The following is a 21,188-nucleotide window of genomic DNA, read 5'->3' as shown; positions in this document are numbered from 1 at the left end:
ACAATGTTATAGACTATTGTGACATCAAAAAAAACCTGTTAGAACTAATAAATGAATTTATTAAAGTTGCAGAATACAAGATCAATATACCAAAATCTGTTGCATTTCTATATACTAATAATGAATTATCAGAAAGAGAAATTAAGAAAGCAATCCCATTTACAATTGCATTAAAAAGAATATACCTAGGAATAAATTTAACCAAGGAGGTAAAACACCTGTATATTGAAAATTACAGGGGCCAGCCCTGTTGCCTAGTGGTTAAGTTGGGCGAGCTCTGCTTTGGAGGCCCATGTTTGGTTCCTGGGTGCGGACCTACACGACTTGTCGGCAGCCATGCTGTGGCGGTGACCCACATACAAAATAGAGGAAGATTGGCACAGATGTTAGCTCAGGGCGAATCTTCCTCAGCAAAAAATAAAACTACAAAACATTAATGAAAGAAATTGAAGAAAACATGAATAAATGGAAAGATATTCCATGCTCATGGATTGGATGAATTAATATTGTTAAAATGTCCATACTACCCAAAGCGATATACAGATTCAGTGCAATTCGTAGCAAAATTCCAATGGCATTTTTCACAGAAATAGAGCAAAAAAATCTTAAAATTTGTATGGAACCATAAAAGACCCCTGATAGCCAAAGAAATCTTGAGAAAGAAGAACGAAGCTGGAGGCATCATGCTCCCAGATTTCAAATTATATTACAAAGCTATACTAATTAAAACAGTGTGGTATTGGCATAAAAACAGACACATAGATCAATAGAACAGAATAGAGAGCCTAAAATTAAACCCACACATATGGTCAATTAATTTATGACAGAGAAGTGAAGAGTATACAGTGGGGAAAGGACAGTCTTTTCTATAAATGGTGTTGGGAAAATTGGACAGCCACATGCAAAAGAATGAAAATGGACCACTATCTTACACCATACACAAAAAATAACTCACGATGGATTAAAGACTTGAACGTAAGACCTGCAACCATAAAACTCCTAGAAGAAAACATAGGTAGTAACCTCCTTGACGTAGGTCTTGGCAATGATTTTTTTTTTTTTTTAATTTATTTTATCCCCCAAAGCCCCAGTAGATAGTTGTATGTCATAGATGCACATCCTTCTACTTGCTGTACGTGGGACGCAGCCTCAGCATGGCCGGAGCAGCAGTGCGTCGGTGCGCGCCCCGGATCCGAACCTGGGCCGCCAGCAGTGGAGCGCGCGCACTTAACCACTAAGCCACAGGGCCCGCCCGGCAATGATTTTTTTAATCTGACACCAAAAGCAAAAGCAACAAAAGCAAAAATAAACAAGCAGGACTACATCAAACTCAAAAGCTTCTGCACAGCAAGGGAAACCATCAACAAAATGAAAAGGCAACCTACTGAATGGGAGAAAATATTCACGAATCATATATCTGATAACGGGCTAATATTCAAAATATATGAAGAACTCATATGACTCAATGCAATCCAATTAAAAAATGGACAGAAGAACTGAATAGACATTTTTCTAAAGAAGACTTACAGATGGGCAACAAGTACATGAATAGATGCTCTATCTCATTAATCGTCAGAGAAATGCAAATCAAAACCACAATGAGATATCACCTCACACCTGTTAGAATGGCTATTATCAAAAAAGACTAGAGGGCCGGCCCCATGGCTTAGTGGTTAAGTGCGCGTGCTCCGCTACTGGCGGCCCGGGTTCGCATCCCGGGCGTGCACCGAAGCACCACTTCTCCGGCCATGCTGAGGCCGCGTTCCACATACAGCAAGGAGAAGGATGTGCAACTATGACAACTATCTACTGGGGCTTTGGGGAAAAAAAGGAGGCAGATTGGCAATAGATGTTAGCTCAGAGCCGGTCTTCCTCAGCAAAAAGAGGAGGATTAGCATGGGTGTTGGCTCAGGGCTGATCTTCCTCACAAAAAAACAAAAAAGACTAGAAATAACAAGTGTTGACAAGGGTATGGAGAAAAGGGAATCTTCGTGCCCTGTTGGTGGGAATGATTTTAAATTGGTGCAGCCACTATAGAAAACAGTATGGAGGTTTCTCAAAAAATTAAAAATTGAGCTACCATATGATCCAGCTATTCCACTTCTGAGTATTTATCTGAAGAAAACAGAAACACTAATTTGAAAAGATATATGCACCCCCATGTTCATTGTAGCATTATTTATAATAGCTAAGATATGGAAACAACATGTGTCCATCAATGGATGAATGGATAAAGAAATTGTGGTATATATATACAATGGAGTATTATTCAAATTCAAACAATTCAAAAAAGAATGAAATTTTGCCATTTATGACAACATGGATGGACCTCGAGGGTATTATGCTAAGTGAAATAAGTCAGACAGAGAAAAACAAATATCATATGATCTCTCTTAGATGTAGAATCTAAAAACAAACAAATAAAACCTACAAAAGACTAAGCTTATATATATAGAGAACAGATCGGTGATTGGCAGAAGCTGAGGGGGGTGGGGAGGAGCATGGAAGGTAGGAGAAATGGGTGAACTGTCTTTGTTTTTTTGTTTTAGTTTAAATAAATTGAATTTTTTAAAAAAAGAAAATTGCCAAGACTTTTGCCCTCTTTAGTCCTCCTTAAAGCAAGATTCTTAAAAATGTCACTCAAAAAAAAAAAAATTTGAATCAACTCTCTGACTCTCTCTGTTAAGAATCAGCTTAGATTTTTCTTTTAGGAAGTCTTTTGTGACACCCACTCCTGTCTCCCCAGTGGGGGTAGATATTTTTCCTACATCTCTTACGGCACATGGTCCCGTTACTACATCTGTCTCTCATTAGTCCTTGAGGGTGTCTTCGTCTTATTTCATCTTTGAATACATGTGCCTAGCACAGTGCCTAGAATAGTTAGCAGATATTCAGTAAATGTTTATTCAATAAATGCATGCATGAACAAATGAGTTACTGAACTACAGGAAGGACATGAAGTGAATGACTTAGATGAGTCCTTCTAGCCCTAGTGCATTGCCATCTGATACTGCTGTCTTTGCTGGGTGGAATAATCCATCTCCACAGTGTATTCTGTGAAATCTTGTTGAACCAAGAAGCGGAAAAAAACTTGCTGGTCCTATTTCTACTGCTTGTCTATTGTGCAGTCAGAGCCAAGTCCTATAACTGCTCAGGGCATTGGTCTTCTCCAGTGTAGAGTAAGAATAATATACCCCCCCCACTGTCTACCTTATAGGATTATTGTAAGGATTAGACGATAAAATGTACACACAACTTGGAACTTAAATTTAGTGAGAACTTGTTGATTCTTCAAGGGTATCAATTGTGATATAATTCCTTCAGTGCATTCTTCATAGTTTGAACTTTTTATTTTGTGATCACAGGTTTCACCTCTTGTATTTTATCTGTTGTGAGTCACGTATTTTAGATAGAGACTTCTTTTTTTTTTTTAAAGATTTTATTTATTTATTTTTCCCCCAACGCCCCAGTAGATAGCTGTCTGTCATAGCTGCACATCCTCCTAGTTGCTGTATGTGGGACCCGGCCTCAGCATGGCCGGAGAAGCGGTGCGTCGGTGCGATCCCGGGATCCGAACCCGGGCCGCCAGCAGCGGAGCGCGCGCACTTAACCGCTAAGCCACAGGGCTAGCCCTAGATAGAGACTTCTTAGTACATTCTCAATAATCTTGGCTTCGTTTACCTATGAATTTACCCATATATGAAAGACTTTCTAAGAACATTGATGATGTTTCTGGATTCTGCATAAAATACTTTGTATTTTGAATCTGTTTTTTATTCTGATAATACAAATTTGCTATTTATTTATGGGTGCTTTGGAAGTGGGACAGTGGATCTGCAGAAAAAAATGAAATTGAGTGTAGTATCAGATGTAACTTAGTGACTGTGTCCAATGCTAACCAAGGGAGGCCTGTTCAGTACTTAGAAACCTATCAAAGGAGGGAGATTATTTGCCCTCATCAAGAAGGATGGTGAGGGACACTGAAATTGTCAGAGTTCTTTGAAAGTTTTTGTTTGACTATCATTATATGAATTTAAAGTAATGATTTAATTTCAAATTTAGCATCTGCACCAGAATCCTGTGGGACAGCATATTATTTGAAATTTCTATTATGAAGCTAAGTTCTCTACTCTCATACTTTTCTCAAAGCTGTCTTCTGTGATCTCCTAGTTAAAGAGGGGAGTATGTGTGAGATGGCATTTTAAAATAACGTATTTTCTTCTAATTACAGGAGAAGTTCATGTTCATTGTAGAAAAACTTGGAAAATAAAAGAAAGGTATTAAAAAATAAAAATTACCTAAATCCTGTAGTCTAACTAACATATCTTCTTGTTGGTCTCAGTACATCCATCAATCCAAAGGTTTATCATTATCTATTTTTAAGTATAATTGGGTAGGGCATGTATTCAAAACGAGTAGAATTCACCGGTCACTTTCTGAAATCTGGTAGATGAGTTTTCTTTTTTTTAACTTGCAATTGACTTTTAAAATTTAATTATTAATTTTCCTTTTGAACTTTTATTTTGTAAATATCAGAAACTTGCTTTAAAGTACAAGATATAATTAAGAACCTGTTTACTTGTTAAACTCTTCCTTCTTGTTGGCTGCTTCTTATCAGGTAGATGAATTTAACTCACTTGAAGGATGCCAAGTGGTACAGTCACATGAAGAGGGGGAGATCTCGGTGGTCATTGGCCAATCATTTTAGTTTCTGGGCCATGATTCTTTGCCTATGAAAGAGGACTTTGACTTTTCAAATGATCTCCAAGCCTCCTGCTATTTCTGATTTTATGCTGCTCTCCTCTCAAAATTAGGTTTTGTGGGCAGACAACTGTCAGGAGTCATGTGAACCTTGGTGGAGCCTGTTTTTTTTTTATGGTCTATGTCAGGGTTTTTCAAACTGCCGCTCATGATCCATTCGATCATTCATTCAACAGCTGTTTATTGAATGCCTGTTATGTGTCTGGCACTATTTAAGCGCTTGGGATACACAGGGTAAAGATATAAAAGCTAATAGTCTAGTGGGAAAGGACAAGTAAGAAACAAAATAAATACATAAAAATATATGGTTTTTAAGATGGTGATTCATTTAGTAGAGAACACGAAAGCAGACAAAGGAGACAGGGAGAATTGGGAAAGTTGTATTTTTGCATAGGTTATCAGGAAAGGCCTAACTGAGGAGGACATCTGAGGAAAGAGGTAAGTGAATGAACCATGTTCATATCTGGGGAGGAACGTTCTGAGTGCAGGATCTGCAAGTGCAAAGGCGCTGAAGCAGAAGCATGCCTGACGTGTTCTAGGAACAGTAAGGAGGCACCATATGGTTGAAGTAGTAAGGTAGGAAGAGTGCTAGGAGGTGGAGTCAGAGTCATAAGGGATGAGAGTAGGGGGAGATTGTCTAGGGCCTTGTTGGCATTGTAAGGAATTTGGTTTTTACTCTGGTTGAAATGGAGAACCACTGGAGGATTTTCAGCAAAGGAATGATGTGATCTGACTCATGGTTCAGCATCCCTCTGGCTGTTTTGTTCAGGATAAACTGAAGCATGGGCCACAAGTGGAAGCAAGGAGACAAGGTAGGAAGCTCTTTCAATTATCCAGTGAGTTGTGAAATCAATTTAGATGGTTACAAGTATTTATTAAATAAAAAATATAGAATAGAAAATCCATGGGGCCGCCCAGTGGCACAGTGATTAAGTGCACGTGCTCCACTGCAGCGGTCTAGGGTTCGCAGGTTCAGATCCTGGGCGCTCAACGACGCACCGCTTGTTAAGCCGTGCTGTAGCGGCGTCCCACATAAAGTAGAGGAAGATGGGCACAGGTGTTAGCCCAGGGCCAGTCTCCCTCAAGAAAAAAGGGGAGGATTGACATCGGATGTTAGCTCAGGGCTGATCTTCCTCACAAAAAATAAATAAATAAATAAATAAGAAAATCCATGCATTGCATATAGTAGACGGTAAGTATTGTTTAATGAATTTATGCTAAATAAATGTGGGTGTACTGGGATGCAGTATAAAATGTACTTATTACTATAAAAAAGTTTGAAAGCCATTATTCTAAGATATATATATTACTGCCAACTGGAGGTGACTTTGGTGTTTGGACACATTCTCAGGGAGTGACCATTCTCAGGGAGTGGCTCCTGCATGAAACGGGCTGTCTTCCTGTAATCGTGTCTCATCTGTCAGCAGTTTGGCCTTCTCTCCCCTTCCCTTTACGTTCCTCTCTTGTCTTCTGTTCAACTGTTTGCAAAGAGTTTTAATAGAAGGTACTAAACTGTGATTTTTGTTTTCAGACCCTCTTCTGCTTAGGATTTTTTTTCTAAAAATCCTTTGTCTTTTTCCTCTTTAACATTCCTCTAGCTTGGTTGCCTTGTACCCTAACAGCTCACCCACCCCAGTTTCTTCTCCTGCCATCAGGGACTGCCTGTTTACCTGCTTATATTCCCACCCACTCCTTCTACATTGTTGCTGTTGCTGTAGCAACTGCCATCTGAATCTCCTTCCTTCCTCTTGCTTTTTCCTTCCTCCTGCCAACCAGTGTTCATTAGACTCTCCCTCCCCCGTTTTACACAGTGTGAGGTCAGGGCTGATGCTATATAATAACATCTGTCAGAAGGCAGGGCCAGGAATAGTTTTAAGATGAAGATTAAATGGCTGCTTATGAAACCCCTCTCTATTTTCCGCAGCTTGGGGTAAAGGGGGATTTGAATAAGCCAGCCCATCTGATGAACTGAGATGACTTTATTGAGTCCCTAATTCTGTGGAAAAGTCATGAGTGTCCCAGCACAAATCTGTTAGGGCATTGCTTCTTCATTCATTTTGAGATCTGGGTTGGTTCTTTGTGACTTTGGGAATCTCTGGACCAAAGGCAAAAACTTGGATTCTAGTTCTCTTCACCTCTGGGCATGTCCCTGTTCTGGAAAGTGATGATTAGAAGCGCTTTAATGCCTGCCATCCCTGTTTGCCATTTGATTATCTAAAGATCTCTTTATCAGAAATTTAGTCAAGCCCTTCTGCCCACCTCAGTCAAACTTAAATTTCTGGATATTCGAAAAAGGAAGGAAATTTTACCATGTACGCTGAACCTGTATCTATATTTCAAGCCAGAGAGGCTTGGCAGTGAATCATGCTCTGAGGAAAGTAAGTTTGTTCAGTCACAGATCACAATGTGTCTTTCTCAGGCTGGTTGTCCAACAGTTCTGGTTTCCTCTAGACAAGTCTCAGTCTTGGAACTGAGGATTGTATTAGAAAAAACAAAAGGGAAAGCCCAGGTTCGTCCCCTTCCAGCTCACATAAAAGAAATGGTTAAGGGATTATTGGGACCCTGAACACCCTGGAATGGAACTGGTATGGGCTGTGACTCCCTGAACTTGTTTACTTTTTAACTAATTCTAGTGTCCTCTAGGATTTGTCGTATTCTGTGGATTGTGTTCAGAAAGTACAAAATGTCCCATATTCCTTATAGGTCATCCTGTCCTAAAGCAGACACTGGAGGGGAGAGATTCCCCCTCCACTAAAGGACTTTGATTTTGCCTGTCTGGTTGTACGATACCAGCTCTTATGTCTGTGATTTGGAATAGCAGCAGCTTGATTTCAAGCATTTCACAGGTTTTATGAAACTTTCACATAGAAACTATGAGGAAATTCATGCCAGTGGGCTTCGGAAAATCTTGTTGGCATCATCAGATGAATTACTTAATCATAGATTTATGGAAATCTAGGTTCGTAGAGCCTGATCTTGGAACCTTTATTGATACCATGTCTTATTCTGGACCTGATACTCCCAGTGAGTTTCCCTGGAAACAGCCTCAGCTTATTTCTCTTCTGTTCCAAGGCCTTAGGCTTGGACAAGAACTTGTACAAATGTTCTTTTTACCCCGCCAGAGCAATAAAGAAGTCCACTTGAGTATTTTTGGGGGGTCAAAAAACAAAAAACCAGGAGACCACACTAGTGAGGAATATTTTCCTAATGTTCTGAGGTTCTCTTGCTTTTCGTCCTGGGTCTTTTACATGCTGACACTTGGATCACCTCCTACCCCATTATTGTTGCATTTTGTGACAAATCCTTGGTTGAAGAAAGGTTGGGAATAGATTTATTGGGTTTTTTTATAGGAATATTTTGATTTGAAGTCATTTTAAATTGTTGCTAGTCATTTCAAGATATTGCTCATCTCATTTGGGTGTGTAATGGTAGTCTCATTTCTCTGGAAGAGTGGAGATAGTGGCATCTTTGTTATCAAGATCAGAGTCCAGAAAGCAAGTCAAGAGTGAGGCATTTTTGTTGTATACAGGTACCCTCAGTTCTCCAAAAGGAAGTGAGAAACTTCTTCTCCTTCAGGGAATGTGTTGAGAACAGGAAAAACATTTCAGACATTGTTGGTGGAGTGGAACTCTGACCTTAAAAGGAATTGGAGTCCTCTCTGCTAATAGAAATGGGGCTATAAAAAGTGCTATATTGTGTGGTTGGCTTTTCATTGAGCCTCTGGCAATCTACTTTCTCTCCACCTTGTTTCCACCCCCTACCTACTGTTCACCTCCTCCCCCAAAATCCCAAAATGGAACCATGATTCTCAAAGTGTAGTTTGAAATTCAGATTCCTGGGCCCACTTCCCAGATTGAGTTAGAATATCTAGGGATAGATCCTGAGAATCTACATTTTTTAAAAGTCCCAAATGATTTCTCATGCACATTACACTTGGAATCATAAGCTACAGGATCTTTGGCATTATATTTATATCTTGACTGTGAAGACAAACTGCTTCTAAGCCTTTTCTTCCCAATGAACTAGGTCATCCTTACCATTCTTATCAGGAGGAGCCAGCTGTAGAGCCCCTGCTGGGAAATTACAGTTAACATAGCTCACTTTCTGGATTTCAGGTGTCATTCCACCCCTCTATTAGGATTTGAATGTTGAGCCCCAACATGAAACATTCAGTTTTAATAGTTGCTACTCTTTAGGTAGCACCCCTAAACACTCAAGGAGCAGGATTCATGTCTACCTGCCCTTTCTGTGTGAGAAGTAGGAGTTCCCTGCCTGGAAGCGTAGGCAAGAGAAAAGTTAGTGACTGTTCTGGAGCCCACAGACAGACACCTGTAGAGTGGCCACATTGCAACCACAGGTCAAGGAGCTTGGGTGGGAATGGGATGGGCCTGGATGCCTGTCCTGGATGCCATTCTCCTACAGGCCTATCTAGAATGGGCAGAGGAAGTTCCTGTTAACAGACAGAAAGGGCATTTGCCAGAGGCCCCAGCTTTCCTGTCAGGGATGCCTGACCCCTGCTGCTATGGCTGGTGGGGCTGGTCAAGTGTCTTTTTGTTGAGTCTTGTTTCCACCCCCAACTCCTCTCCAGTCCTACAGATGCTGGTTTATTTGCACGCTCCATGCTGGTCTTGGATTGAAAGCTTCTCATTGTTTTTTGAGCTCAGTGTTTAGATAACACCACATGCCTGTGGCAGCTAGAGCACCCTGTAAAGGAAATGCCTGGACTCTAACAGCCCCAGCATTCATTCTCTGTATGTAAGTGGGTGTGGCCTGTGTTTAGGGCCATTATAAGAACATTTCTCTGCAGGGATTATTCCTTGGGGCCTGTAGGGTATCAGGCTTCTCCTTGATGTTTGGAGTGCTAGGGAACATTTTCTAAGTCTCTTCTCTCCTTCCTTTCATTCTAGTCATAAGAGGATTAAAGTCTGTTTTGCCCAAGCCTTGTTTCTACACATGGCTGCAGTACCAGAGCATTCTTCCCTCTGGTGGGAAGACTGCCTTGGGGGACACAGGACTAATTGTGGCTAGTGGTGGTACAGACTGTTTTTATGACCAGGTCAGAGTGGCAGCTGCCTTTGCACTGTGGTTTCAGGGGCTCCTTTTCCCATAGGATATCTCCTTTCTTGTCTCCTTAATCTTCCCCATCACTCTCTTGCCAAAAAAAAAAGAAGAAAATATTATCTTCATTCAATATTAAATCTCTTCTGATAGCATATAGCTCTCTAAGTTTTCACTTAGTAAAATGCTATTAAAACTTCTTCCTTAAAAATGTTTGAAATAAATCTACCAGGCTGTAATTTAGGTATCTCAGGGTCCTTTCCAGCTATGTAATTCCCTATAATTTATAAAGTTGTTTTCTAAAGCTACTAGGGTTACTTCTTTTCATGACAATAATGTCTGTGTGAGGCAGAGTGAGTGGCACTCATTTCTGCAGCATCCCTCATGCACGTACTTAATCTCACTTTCCTACCAGTAATTCAGTGCTCCAAGAATTGAAGAAAGAAAAGTTGGTTGTGACACTGACAGTGAGCAGTCATTCGTCCGTAATAAAATAGTGTCCAGGTAATCAAGGATACTGAAAGATAAAACACAGGCAGATACGCACAGACACACCCCCACACACACCCTTTGTTACTTAGTACTGTATAATTGTTAATGTTCATAGCCGTCCTACTTCACTGTAAAATTGAAAGTATCTTCTGAGTCATCAAAAGAAATTATTTGGAACCATACTGTGTGACTTTTTTTTAAAAGTCATGAATATTGTGAAACTACAGAAGAGTATTAGGTGAACCAGAATATACCACTCCCTAGTGAAGTTGGATAAATGGAATTACATATATTAACCAAAGGATATTTCAAAGCTAGATATAAACTTGTTGGGAATTGTAAAGGGAAACAAGTCATCTTGCTTTTCCAATCATTGTAACTGCTTGCTCTGGATTTAATTTAAAATTTTTCTTTAATATTTACTCTCAAATCATGCCATATGGAATATAAAAATTCTGTGAACAGATTAAATATTTTTAAATAAATGCTTAAGTAATTAAGTGATTATTATTGAAAAAATATCCAGAATAAACAATAAAGTATCTGTTTTTCTCGCTGATGGTTCTTGTAACTCTGAAATAAAGGATAAATATATCTCTTAAATCCCATCCATGATTAGCCTGTTGGAGTGGACATGACTCACTTCCTACAGTCTTGACGAGTGTCTATTTGATTATGTAGTTACCTCGGGTAAATGAAATAACTAATGGTTTTAGTGTGTCTCTTCTTTCAAGATGCTTGTGTTATCCTTTTCCTGTAAATTTACTGGTAATTCACCTTTTGGAGATTGAAAAGGAGAATTGACAGGTTAAATAACTGCTTTAATGTAATCAAGAAGCCACCTTGTCTTCGTTGTTACCTTCCAGCTCCCTGTATAGAAATACCTTTCTGCCAAAATTGAGGTGTACAAGCCTGACAGGAGGTCCTGGGCACATGTTGGGAAGAAATAAAAGGATCATGCCTGATCCCTGTGCTTTCTGCTTTCCAGTTCTCTCCTGCGCTATGGCGGCAACCTGTCCCTCCAAAGTGCTATGAGTGTGCGATTCAACAGCAACGGGACCCAGCTCCTGGCCCTGAGGCGTCGCCTGCCCCCCGTGCTCTATGACATCCACTCCCGCCTGCCTGTGTTCCAGTTTGACAATCAGGGGTACTTCAACTCTTGCACCATGAAAAGCTGCTGTTTTGCAGGAGATCGTGACCAGGTAAGTGCCTTCTGCCTCCTGCATCTCACACTCATGCTCCTCTCAGAGTGCTCTTTCTACACTGGTCTTTATTTCCCTTTAGCATCATGTCAGGTAGAAACAATTGAGAGGAACAATAAATGTCTGGGGACCTTCTGGCTTAATAGTTTCTTCCTCAGAGCTGCCATTGGGTAATATGAGGCACACACCATAAACCAAGGCTGGACACAATGTGGTTCTGAGCAACCTAGCTCTGCCAAGTTTGTAAACAGATTTTATGATTCTAAGAATGTATCATTTTGAAAGAAAGGAGGAAGTCCATGGAAAATTAGCCAGCGAAAAAAAGAAAGACTTTTTTTTGTATCAGTAGAACACAAGGATGAATGAAACACACTAAGTACCATCCAAGAGACAGACATCCTGAACGGCCCCTTGGGATGGCATCTTTTTCTTGGGTGAAATGGGCTGAGCAGCTTTGTTTGAGAGGAAGCCAGATGCTGACTCTTCTCCTTTTTATTGCCAGCATCACAACTGGGAAGGAGAACCCAAGCTGTGAGTTTCCAGCCTTTTCACAGTCTTACTGGGAATCGAGATACTGATGTTGACTTAGAGCTGGCAGTTTAAAAACGTGCTTAGCATTCTTGCACCTGTCTGTCTTGGCCATAGACGTTCTGAAGAGGATGTCAGTGAGTGGATCAGTTGGACAGGTCTGAGACCAGTCTGAGTAATCAAGCTGAGTAAAGAAAAATATAAAGAAAGATTGAGCAAATAAACAAATAGATTTTGTTTCTTCTCAAACACAACAAATCTTATGCTACTTCATATCTAGATTGGAAAAGAGAGAAACCTTAGTCTCTTGCTAATGCTTAGTGTTCTTTTGGGGTCCATCAACAATGTCAAATTTTGACATATAATTCTTACAAGCTGTTCTCCACCTCTTTAGGGTTATTTGTGGGTGAGGTGCATAAAATAAACAGTTCTTTGAGAACCTGTGAAGACCCTGCTTTTTGAAGGCAATAGTTAGGATTTTTCTCCCTAAACTGAGGTTACTAGAGTCCTCAACATCATAGCTTTAAGATTAGTGTACAGGCATACCTCATTTTACTGCATTTTGCACATAATAGAAAGTTTTCTCAACCCTGCGTCAAGCAAATCTATCAGCGCCATTTTTCCAACGGCATTTGCTCACATTTTGATAATTCTCACAATATTTCAAATTTTTTCATTATTATTATATTTCTTATGGTGATCTGTGATCAGTGATCTTTGATGTTACTATTATAATTGTTTTGGGGCACCATGAAGTGTGCCCATATAAGATGGGAAACTTAATCAATAAATGTGTGTGTTCTCACTGTTCCACCAACCAGCCATTTCTCTGTCTCTTTCCCTCTCCTTGGGCCTCTCTATTCCGTGAGACACAACAATATTGAAATTAGACCAATTAATAATCCTACAATGACCTCTAAGTGTTCAAGTGAAAGGAAGAGTTGCACGTCTCTCGCTTTAAATCGAAAGTTATAATGATTAAGCTTAGTGAGGAAGGCATGTCAAAAGATAGGCTGAACAACTAGAAGGATGCGCAACTATGACATACAGCTATCTATTGGGGCTTTAGGGGAAAAAAATAAATAAAATTATTAAAAAAAAAAAAAGGTAGGCTGAAAACTAGGCCTCTTCTGCCATACAGTTAGCAGGTTGTGATTGCAAAGGAAAAGTTCTTGAAGGAAATTAAAAGCGCTAACTTCAGTGAACATAGGAATGATAAGAAAGCAAAACAGCCTTATTGCTGATACGGAGAAAGTTTTAGTGATCTGGATAGAAGATCAAACCAGCCACAACATTCCCTTAAGCCAAAGCCTAATCCAGAGCAAGGCCCTAACTCTCTTCAGTTCTATGAAGGCTGAGAGAGGTGAGGAAGCTGCAGAAGAAAAATTTGAAGCTAGCAGAGGTTGGTTTGTGAAGTTTAAGGAAAGAAGCTGTCTCAGTAACATAAAAGTGCAAGGTGAAGCAACGAGTGCTGATGTAGAAGCTGCAGCAAGTTATCCGGAAGATCTAGCTAAGATAATCAGAGTGGCTACAGAAAACAACAGATTTTCAGTGTACGCAAAACAACCTTATATGGAAAGAAGTTGCCATCTGGGACCTTCATAGCTAGCGAAGTGAAGTCAATGCCTGGCTTTAAAGCTTCAAAGGATAGGCTGACTCTCTTGTTAGGGGCTAATGCAGCTGGTGACATTAAATTGAAGCCAATGCTCATTTACCATTCTGAAAATCCTAGGGCCTTTAAGAATTATGCTAAATCGACTCTGCCTGTGCTCTATAAATGGAGCAGTAAAGCTTGGATGACAGCGCATCTGTTTACAACAAGGTTTATTGAATATTTTAAGCCCACTGTTGAGACCTATTGCTTAGAAAAAAAAAATTCCTTTCAAAATATTACTGCTCAGGGCCGGCCCCATGGCTTAGCGTTTAAGTGCTCGCGCTCCCATGCTGGCGGCCCGGGTCCGGATCCCGGGCACCCACCGACACACCGCTTCTCCGGCCATGCTGGGGCCACGTCCCACATACAGCAACTAGAAGGATGTGCAGCTGTGACATACAACTATCTACTGGGGCTTTGAGGGGAAAAAAATAAATAAATAAAATCTTTAAAAAAAAAAATTATTACTGCTCATTGATAATGCATCTGCTCACCCAAGAGTTTTGATGGAGATGTACAATGAAATTAATGTTGTTTTTGTGCTTGCTGACATAACATCAATTCTGCAGCCCATGGATCAAGGAGTGATTTCTACTTTTAAGTCTTAGTATTTAAGAATTATGTTTCATAAGACTATAGCTGCCATAGATGATGATTCCTCTGATAGATCTGAGCAAAGTAAATTGAAACCTTCTGGAAAGGATTCACCATTCTGCCATTAAGAACATTCATGATTCGTGGGAAGAGGTCAAAATATCAGTGTTAAGGGGAGTTTGGAAGAAGTTGATTCCAATCCTTATGGATAACTTTGAGGGATTCAAGAATTCAGTGGAAGAAGTAACTGCAGATGTGGTGGAAATAGCAAGAGAACTAGAATTAGAAGTGGAGCCTGAAGATGTGACTGAATTGCTGCAATCTCATGATAAAACTTTAACGGATGAGGAGTTGCTTCTTATGCATGAGCAAAGAAAGTAGTTTCTTGAGGTGGAATCTACTCCTGGTGAAGATGCTGTGAAGATTGTTGCAGTAACATCAAAGAGTTTAGAATATCACGTAAACTTAGTTGATAAAGCAGTGGCAGGATTTGAGAGGATTGACTCCAATTTTGAAAGAAGGTGTACTGTAGGTAAAATGCTATCAAACAGCATCGCATGCTAGAGAAATGGTTCGTGAAAGGAAGAGTCAATGGATGCAGCAAACTTCATTGTTGTCTTATTTTAAGAAATTGTCACAGTCACCCCAGCCTTCAGCAACCACCACCCTGATCAGTCAGCAGCCATCACATCCGGGCAAGACCCTCCACCAGCAAAAAGATTATGACTCACTGCAGGCTCAGATGATGGGTATCATTTTTTAGCAATAAAGTATTTTTTACTTAAAGTATGTACATTGTTTTTTAGACATAATGCTATTGCACACTTAATAGACTACAGTCTAGTGTAAACATAATTTTTATATGCACTGGGAAACAAAATATTCGTGTGACACACTTTATTATGATATTTACTTTATTGTGCTGTTCTGGAACTGAATCCTCAATATCTCTGAGGTATGCCTGTATGTAGTAAGACCATAATAAATGCTTGTTGAATTGAGTTGAATGTTAAAGAAATTGAGAATATCTTTTAAGTTGTCCAGGCTAGGGATTTCTCCTTTTATAAATAGAGAATATTTATCCAAATTGAGAATTTATATTCAAGTTGGAGTCCTAGGGCCTACCTGGCTGCGATCCACACTTGAAACCACTAGGTGGCCTCAGTTATATAAGCGATGTCTCCTTGGAGAGGCCATAATGCCTGAATGACTTAGTTTTTGCAGGCAATTTATTGCTTGGGTGGGAAGAAGTGATTTTTAGAGATGATCAGACTCACAGTAGAGCAGATAATTGTCTGCTCTGCAGAATGGTTGATTTAGTTTCATTTAGCTGTGGAAATGACAACCAAGCCCCTCCCTCCCTCTCTTCCTTTTTTCTTCTTTCCTTTCTTCTTTGCTTTTGTTGATTTTCCATCTTCTGTCACCCTCTATGCATGTGATCCTTATTTCATTGAATAATAAAGAGTAGGCACTAAATGTAATGGTTTATTAGGCTTTATTACCAGAAACACAGGGGCTGAAGGAAAGGTAAAAGAGGTAAAGGAAAAGGGATGTTGTGTTTTCTTTCAGTTCGTATATTCACAGCCAGCACTTGTCTGCATGGAGTCCTTAAAAGACTCAGAACAAAGGCCTGTAGCCAATGTGTAGAGCACCTAGACCATGGTTTCTCAACCTCGGCACTATCGACATTTGGTCAAGTAATTCTTTGTTGTGTAGGGCTGTCCTGTGCATTGTAGGATAGTTAGTAGCATCCCTGACCTCTCCCCACCAGATGCCAGTAATATCTCCCCCAGCCATCCATCCCCTAGACAAGCAAAAATGTCTCCAGATATTGCCACATGTCCCCTGGGGGGAAAATTGCCCTTGGTTGATGATGAACCTCCTAGGTTATAATTAACCATTTGGCCCAGATACATTGGGACAGGTATTGCCACAAGCAGAGCCACACAAGGTGTTTTGTGATGGTCCTGGTTATGTTCAATGACAAGATGTAGTTGTTTTTGCCTTTCTGGTTATAAATAATGATAAAAATATTGAGTGGCTTTTGATTTTCTCAATTCAGATTTGACTGACTTATTATTTGTAACTTTTGGCCTATGGGAAGAGTTTATGGGTACTATATGCTCTCTGACAAGGTAGACTGCTTTTTGGTTGGGGTAAAATGGTTGTCCATGGAGGAAGGAGGATGCGAAGTCATTGACTCTAACTTTGAATCAGTTTCAGAGTTAAACTCTTTAAAGTCTGTTGGTATTCCCCATATAGATTATCAGAAGGAATAGGGGAATAGGAAATATGGAGATTTATGTTTGGCTGTTTTGTTCACTCCTTGGGGACTAAGAAATGTAGCTAATTCATCATTGTCTTGCCTCTAATGCCTGGCACACAGAACACAATAAATATTTATTGAAGTGAATCTTGAGTATTTTGGTTAATGTGTGGTGTTTAGCTTTCTGAGCCTAAGGCTTCTCTAACTATAAATCAGGATTGATAAGTACCATTTTTCCTGCTCAACTTCCAGGGGCTTTAGGAGGATGAATTAAATAATGGATTTTCAGTGAAACTAATCTATTGAGCTTATACTTTTTAAGTGTGGCACAAGAGGCCAAACTTATTGTCTCATTGCTGGAACCTGTCTGTCAAAGGTGATTTATAGGCTCTGACTTTCCACACTCAGGGCTAAGGCAGCAGCTGCCATGGTTACAGTATGATCTGCAGGACTGACATGTATATTCTTTGACTAGTCCAGACAGGATCTTTTTTGCTGCTTTCAAATTCCAGAGCTTTTCTTATGTTGGTCTTTATATTTGATCTTGTTCTTGTATACTTTGTGAACACCCACAGCCCGAGGCTCTGTGCTCTGGAACTCTTCATTTAGTCATAGGCTGGGTAACCATCCCAGAGAGGAATGTGAGAATTTCCATAATAGGAATGAACATGGTCAAGAAAGGCAGTAAGTGACCTATCTATCTGAGAGAGTCTTTTGGCTTTTAATTACAATGAGATCACCGAATCCACACAAATGGACCCAGATATTATGCCAGAGAGCCTGTACTTCTTATTAGAGTATCCTAGGTTCACTAGGTAATTCATTAGCCTCAAAATGAAATGAATATTTCAAGAAGTTGAACTTAAGATATGAAGTGTGAAGTAAGCTGAACCTACTTTGTGTCTTCCCCTGGCTCATTCTAATTAAAGAACTATTAAAGATCATTTTGAACAAACCCTCCTTTTACAGATGAGAAAACAGGCTCAGAGAAGTTAGATACACAAGTTAAGACATATGCAAGTTTGTAGCTGAGCCAGGATTAAAGCCCAGATTTTTGAGCTCTCAGTAGAGACTGCTTTTCACCATACAAAAGGTCACAACTTAATGCCAACAGAAGCAAGGCAAGCAGCAAATAAGTGAATTGGGCTAGAAGTAAACATATGGAGGGGTGGAGACTGTGGCCAACTAGAGAGTCCACCTCAGCTAAATCTAAATGAATCCCATCTAAATGAAGCTTTGACTCAGCTTCAGCGCGTTGTTGCCATGAGGGTCTCTGGTTTTTTTCAAGGGAAGCCAGAAATAAAGATTTTTATGTGGAGTCTCCTGATTTTTACATATTGCAACAAATTCATAGTTTATTGTATGGATAAAACAAATCTGTGCACCATACCTCTTCTGCTCTAGAGCTACCAGTTTGAAACCTCTGTGCTTCAGCAGGATGTTTTTCTCTCGTGTTTAGTTTCGTGGTCTGTCACTAGTTCATAGGTGGGTGGAGACAAGTTCTTTTTTCCTGTCTCCTACTGAACCTTGCCTAACTTCATGCCTTTTTCCCCTCCATCTTTTAAAATAAGAAAGCAGATATTTAGTGAGCATCTACTGTGTGCCAGATGCTGTGGTAGGCACATCCACATGCCTGCCAGACAGTACCCTCTTTGAGATTTTCATTCAGAGCTCTGTGTACAATCTGTCTTCTCCACTTTTGGCTAAAAATACATGGTTTGTTTATTTCTAGTATAATCTTTTGATTATTAAAGTTTAATAACTTCTCTCATCAGATAAAGTGACATAAGTGACATAAGATTGGCTGTGGGTATCAGCAGAAACAGCCCCGAATAAAGCCTTGGACTTTTTTTTTTTTTCCAGCCAGCCCACCTTCTAGTCTTGCAGTATAGTGAGGAATCTTGTAGTAAAACAGCATTCTTTCCTCTGGAGGCTGCCTGAACCCAAGGGTTCTCCTCCTTGCTTTCGTATCATACTTGGATTTTCTGTAGTTGTTGTTTTTCGTTTTCTCCCTGAAGCCTGACTGGGTACATTCTGTCTCCCAAGCTTCACACTCCCCTCTGTATACTAGTGAGCCTGTCTCTTAACAGGGTTAAAAAAGAAAGCCAATTTTCCACCTGCTAGTTTTTCTGGCACACACTTGTAAGACAGCACTAGGTTTTTGTTCCCTTTCTTTCACAATTCCTTAAATGGCTCTTCCCCTAGATTATGAGAGTCCAGCAGAGTAGCTCAGGCTTCTGGGGAGTAAGTCTTTCAGGCTAACAGGTATGTGTGGCCTGGAAATGGACAGTGTAATCTTCTCTTGCTTTAGTCTCATCTAACACCTGACCTAATAGTCCCTACATCTTGCTGAAAGTGGGATGGGAAAGGAAGGAGCAAGTATAATAAAGTTTTCTTGAAAGGCTAAGCACTGGGATCACTTACACAGGTCTTTCTTTTGAACTTGATAGATGGCAAGGCCCCCAAATCATGTTAATTAAATCATCCTGTCTCATCCCCTGGAGAAAAGAGCTGACTTGTACCCTGTGTTTCTGACAAAATGGCCTTGAATGCCTAGCCTCAGACATTACATCACCACTCAACCTTTTGTGTTGACAATATATGGGTATAGCAGAGGTGCAGGAATTCACTACTAAGTGTGCTCCAGGCCAGTGAAGCACAAGCACCCTATAAAGTTATAACTTTGCTTTTTTTATAACCTCATGCGTTCCTGATCAAGCTTACTTGGGGGCCTGGCATGCCATATGTTCTCCTTCAGCTGAAATAAAGGCATACTTTTAATAGGGGGAGATTCAACTCTTGGGTTCCATCCTTTGACTTGCTCTGTGACTTTAGGCTAATTTTTTCTTCTTCTTGCCTTTCTTTTATATCATATATTTTTAGCCCTTTAGCTTCTAAAGCACTTTCATTTCATATTAATCCTCCCAGCAACCTTTGGGTATAGTTGGACAGGTTTCATTCCCAGGTGAAACTAAGGCCTAGAGTTGTTTGAAACAGCAGATCTAATGGGTAGCAGAACCAGGACTAGACTCAGTCTCTTGCCTCTCTCATTGTACCCTCTTCCTCATAGGCATGCTGCCAGCGGTGTTATACAGATCAAATGGTGATAGGTGCCTTCCATGGGCTGATGAGGAAGAGCTGATACAGAATGTTGTGGCAGAGAAATTCCTTGTTATATATATTATGTAGGTCAGTATTTTAGGAGACTTTTTATTTTATAAAGAGAAGATTGTGTGAAAATATCTTGTTTATTAAATTAGCCATTTATAATCCTTTTGAATCCTAAACCTCTTCGCAAGTCTAAGCTATGAATGCTCATTTCAGAAAAATGTACATATGCACATAGTTTTGCATATAATATTGAGGAACTTATGGAATTCCTGGCCCTAGAGGTTTCAGGTATTAGCAATCCTGGATTAAGATTTTACCCATGGCTTAGATCATCTTTTAGTCCATTTACTGATGCAGTTTTAGAACTTGGAAAGCTTAAGCGGTTTTGGAGTGTATGCAGGCCTGCTAGATATGGTCTGGTTTGTAATTGTTCAGCTGAAAAGGAACACTAGGTGACCTGATTTCTTCTTAAAAAGAAATGGAATTGATGTGATCTGGTGACACAACATGACAGTTCTCCTTTAATGTATAGCTCATGGCTGGGAGTCTGGGCTCCACTAGGAAATCCCCGGTAGATGTTAATGAAGGGAACAGAGTGTAACCTTTCCTGCTCCACCTGCCCCATCTTCCTTAGAGATTTTACTTTCAGTAGCTTTGCCTCTTTTTCAAATGTCTTCAAAAAAAGAAAAGGGAAAGTAATATTCCTTCCTCCAAGTGGTTGGAGACCTTCACTGGAATGAAGAGTAGAAATACTCATATGCAGACTGAAATGAGTGATGCATCTCTCCGCTTCCCAGTCCCCACATATGAAAACTGAGGCCCACTGAGGAGAGATTGATTGCTGAAGGCCATTTGGTTGATGGCCCCTCGTCTTGCCCAGGTTTCCAAAACAATTTTGCCAAATAAAGATTCATCTTTAAGTAATGCAGGCTACTTTGTTACAAACAGCTGTTGGAAATTTAGAGCATTTTTTTAATTTCTTTCCTACTGATTATTTGACTATTATTGGCTGCCTTTATGGAATGTTTCTTTATTAATAGAATTTTTCCTATTTAGAACCTATAAGGTTTAGTTATTTTAATAAACCAAAGAATTCCAGGAGCCTAATAGAGCTGAAATGGCAAATGGTCCAAAGAAGCAAGGATCATGTAACTTCACATGCAAAAATAGTGTTAATCTTTTGGGTATGCATATTTGTTTGCTTTGATTGAGAGCCAGTGGAATTCTATTTTCTCCTACCACAAATAAAATTAAAATAAGTCTATGGCTTTGGCTATTTCCAAAGAAAAATTTCCCTGATTGCTTTGAATGGTATTTGTGGCAGGCACTGGGTGTAAATGATACGATCAAAGGTATATTATATACCAATTGGCAAACCTTTTTCTGGAAATAGTTTTCTAGAGAGCACATCACAGAATTGTTCAATCACATTTGTTTCCCCCTCTGACAAAAGGACGGGGAGAAGTAAGAGCGGTGTTTGATTTAAATGTTAAATAGCAGTCTCTCTGCTGTTACTGATCAA

At 39.9% G+C, this 21,188-nt stretch overlaps 1 protein-coding gene across 1 annotated transcript in view; it reads left to right on the top strand.

Moving 5' to 3' along the window:
- DCAF5 (DDB1 and CUL4 associated factor 5) overlaps positions 1-21,188 on the top strand; it is a 108,657-nt gene that overhangs the window by 53,864 nt on the left and 33,605 nt on the right. The window contains exon 6 of the mRNA XM_058567189.1: positions 11,300-11,513. Within this exon, the coding sequence (XP_058423172.1) occupies positions 11,300-11,513 (214 nt within the window). The remainder of the gene's footprint in view (positions 1-11,299; positions 11,514-21,188) is intronic.

This window comes from Diceros bicornis, chromosome 24, assembly GCF_020826845.1.
Source record: "Diceros bicornis minor isolate mBicDic1 chromosome 24, mDicBic1.mat.cur, whole genome shotgun sequence".
Lineage (NCBI taxonomy): Eukaryota > Metazoa > Chordata > Mammalia > Perissodactyla > Rhinocerotidae > Diceros > Diceros bicornis.
This window is presented reverse-complemented; position numbering and strand designations above follow the sequence as displayed.